This window comes from Gossypium hirsutum, chromosome A04 (genome assembly GCF_007990345.1).
Source record: "Gossypium hirsutum isolate 1008001.06 chromosome A04, Gossypium_hirsutum_v2.1, whole genome shotgun sequence".
Taxonomy (NCBI): Eukaryota; Viridiplantae; Streptophyta; class Magnoliopsida; order Malvales; family Malvaceae; genus Gossypium; species Gossypium hirsutum.
The window spans coordinates 86,102,384-86,105,285 of NC_053427.1; the positions used below are offsets into that span (position 1 = coordinate 86,102,384).

The 2,902-nt window shown below is 30.9% G+C and overlaps 1 protein-coding gene across 1 annotated transcript; it reads right to left on the reverse strand.

Moving 5' to 3' along the window:
- Nucleotides 1-871: 871 nt before the first annotated feature.
- LOC107891102 (BURP domain-containing protein BNM2A) lies at nt 872-2,164 on the reverse strand. Its single transcript, XM_016815754.2, has 2 exons — nt 1,938-2,164; nt 872-1,859 (listed from the first exon to the last, which is right to left on the reverse strand). Exons 1-2 carry the CDS (start codon nt 1,995-1,997, stop codon nt 1,023-1,025), a joined length of 897 nt encoding a protein of 298 aa, XP_016671243.1. The 5' UTR covers nt 1,998-2,164; the 3' UTR covers nt 872-1,022.
- Nucleotides 2,165-2,902: the final 738 nt, after the last annotated feature.

Here is a 2,902-nt window from a genome sequence, read left to right on the forward strand (position 1 = left end):
GCAAAGTGGTGGTGGCGCCATATCATATGGCTCCACCACTTTTTACTGTAGAAAATAGGTTATTTTTGTACATAATTAAAAAGGTGGGTTATTTTGATAATTAATTTATTTTTTAGGGTTACTTTTATAAAAAAGCCAAAAACTTAAGCTTCATTTTCTTAAAAAACACTCAAGATAACATGTTTGCTTAAAAATTTCAAAAATAGTTTTTTGAAAATGAAAAAAAATGTAAAAATTAAAAAACAATAAAAAGTTATTTTTACTGTTTTCACTCAAAATGCTTTGTAAAAATAAAAATGATAAAATCAAGAGTTTTTAAATTTATATCAATTAGCACTGACTCAAAGTCATATAAATGTAAATCAAAGTCATATAAACGTAAAACGTAAAAAATGTTCTTTCTTTCAACCATTTTTCAGATATTAAATGTGGTGCCCTAGTTACTTTACCAATTATTTAAAATCATTTCAACATATTTTTTTATGTCATTGAGACATCATTTTAGTAATTTTTTAAACTTAAACTTTGAACTTTGGATCTTTAACCCTGAGTCCAAGATGCTAGGTCCATAGTCTAAAGTCTAAAGTCTAATGCCTAGGATTTTAGAGTTTAGAGTCTAGGGTCTAAAGTTTAAAGTCTAGGTTTCAAGGTCTAAAGTTCAAGTTTAAAAAATTTCCAAAATGATGTGTCAATTACATAAAAAAAAGTTAAAATGACATTAAATAATCGATAAGGTATACAAGATAAGATAAAGTGGCGTATCTGTTTCATATTATTCAAAACTCATCAAAATGCTTTCTTTTTTTTTTCTAAATGGTTTTCCTCTCTTAAATTACTAATTCATTACTGAAATTTCCTTATTTTTACTCGATTTACCAGGAATCTTTTCTTCATAAAACATTGATTTCGTTACCATGAGAACAACATCCATAGATATAACCAGACATCAAGTATTAGGAATCGAGTATTATTATTTATGACAACCCAAGTCTCGTATCCTAGGAAAGACAATTACTACAAATTCAAGGGTCTGGAACCAGAACGAAGTTATCCGCCGGGAAGAAATGGCAGACACCGGGCGTTCCTGGCTCAATCCCCAACACACGAAACGACACGTGGTTACGGTTCCATTGCGTAGTATCCTTGTGACAAACAGCCACCGCGGTCACCTTATCTCCGTTCTCACCGTCCAATGATACCTTAAACACCCTGTTTTCAGTCACTTGGCTATGGCAATACAGGACAGCATAAGGGTAAGGCACGGTGTGACAAGCCACCATCATCGGAGCTGGTATCTCTTCTGGTGTTGTTAAAACAGTATAGTTTTGGAAAAGGGTGCTTGACTTGGTAAGATGCTCCGTTGCGAGGGTCTTGAAACGAGTGTTGGATCCGAAGATACTGCTCGCAAATTCAAGCATGGATTCTGAAGAAGTAGCGCAGAATTTGGTCTCCCCTTTGATTGCTTGACTTTCGCATTCTCTAAGTGTAGCTTCCATTGCTTTAGCCTGCGGAGAGTCTCGCGAGAAAGAGAATAATCGAAGCAGGTTAGGGAGTTCTTTCAATGAGAAAGCAATGGAGTCGGCTTCTTGTCTAGGCAAAAACCGAGGGGATTTTGAAGAGTCTTTCTTACGAAAATAGATCGGCATTGAGTTCCCAACTTTGAGATCTTTCAAGGTGAAAAACACCATCACTGATAGATCCATGTGATCCATGTGAGATAATGGATCTACCCTTGATTGAACTGTAGTGCCATCATCTTCAGTTTGCCGATCATGATCCATGCTATGGAGCCTCAGAACACTGGTCCCTTTGGAGATTAAATCATCAGCCATCTCCTCGGTTCCACTTCCATCGCCATGCTGCAGAAAGGTCAACGGAGTAAGTTCTAAACATAAAACATCTTAAACTCCTTAAATTTTAATGGATAAATATATTACCATGACAAGTAGGAGAAGAAGAAGGAGATGAAAGCTGAAAGAAACAGATTTCATGCTCATTCTTGTCTACAAATTTCTTCCACTTTAAGTCAAAGACGAGATAGAGATGGATATATAAAATTCAGACCATATGGTTGATAACTAGTGATCAACCCAATGCTAGGGAAATGTTAATGGGTAGTACCTATTAAAATGATAGTTCGAAAACAAATAAACGTAATCAATGACTTGTGTTTACATTAAAAACATATTTGTGGATTAAATCATCTCGACCGTGAAGAATTCATAAATTTATTTTTAAAATAAATTGAAATTGAATTATAAATTTTTAAAATATTAAAAGATAAATTTATTGTGTTTTAAATTTTTTTATTTCATATTTTTTAAAAGATTTAAATTTTTTTATTTTTAATATTATATATTAATATATAATTTATAATTTATAAATTAATTAAATTGTAATTTTCGACCAAATACGTACTCCGTCTTTGTCCCCTTTGTAGAGTTTAAAGCCTAATTGAGTTGAGGCGCATAATTTATCTTAAAACATTAATCATACATTAAAAACAAAGTATTTCATGTTATGAGAGTCATTTGCTTCGTATTTTTTTTTAAAAAAAAATTGTATATGAAATACTTAAGAGTAGATGTCAAGCTGAGCTAATTTGATTGGCCATAGAAAATCGTGAATCATGTTGCATCTCAAATCAGAATATACATGGAAAATTATTATATATTTTATAATCACTGTTTAATAAATTGAAAATTGTTAAATAAATTATAAAAATTATTTAATATATCTCTTAAAATTAAATACGAAATACAGAATATGATTGATTTGTTTGATAAATGTAGTTTTTAAAATTTAAAATTAAAATATTTTAAAAAATATTAAATAAAATATTTTAAAAATTCTACATTAAGTGATAATACCTCCTAATCTACTTAAGGGGAATTGATAAACT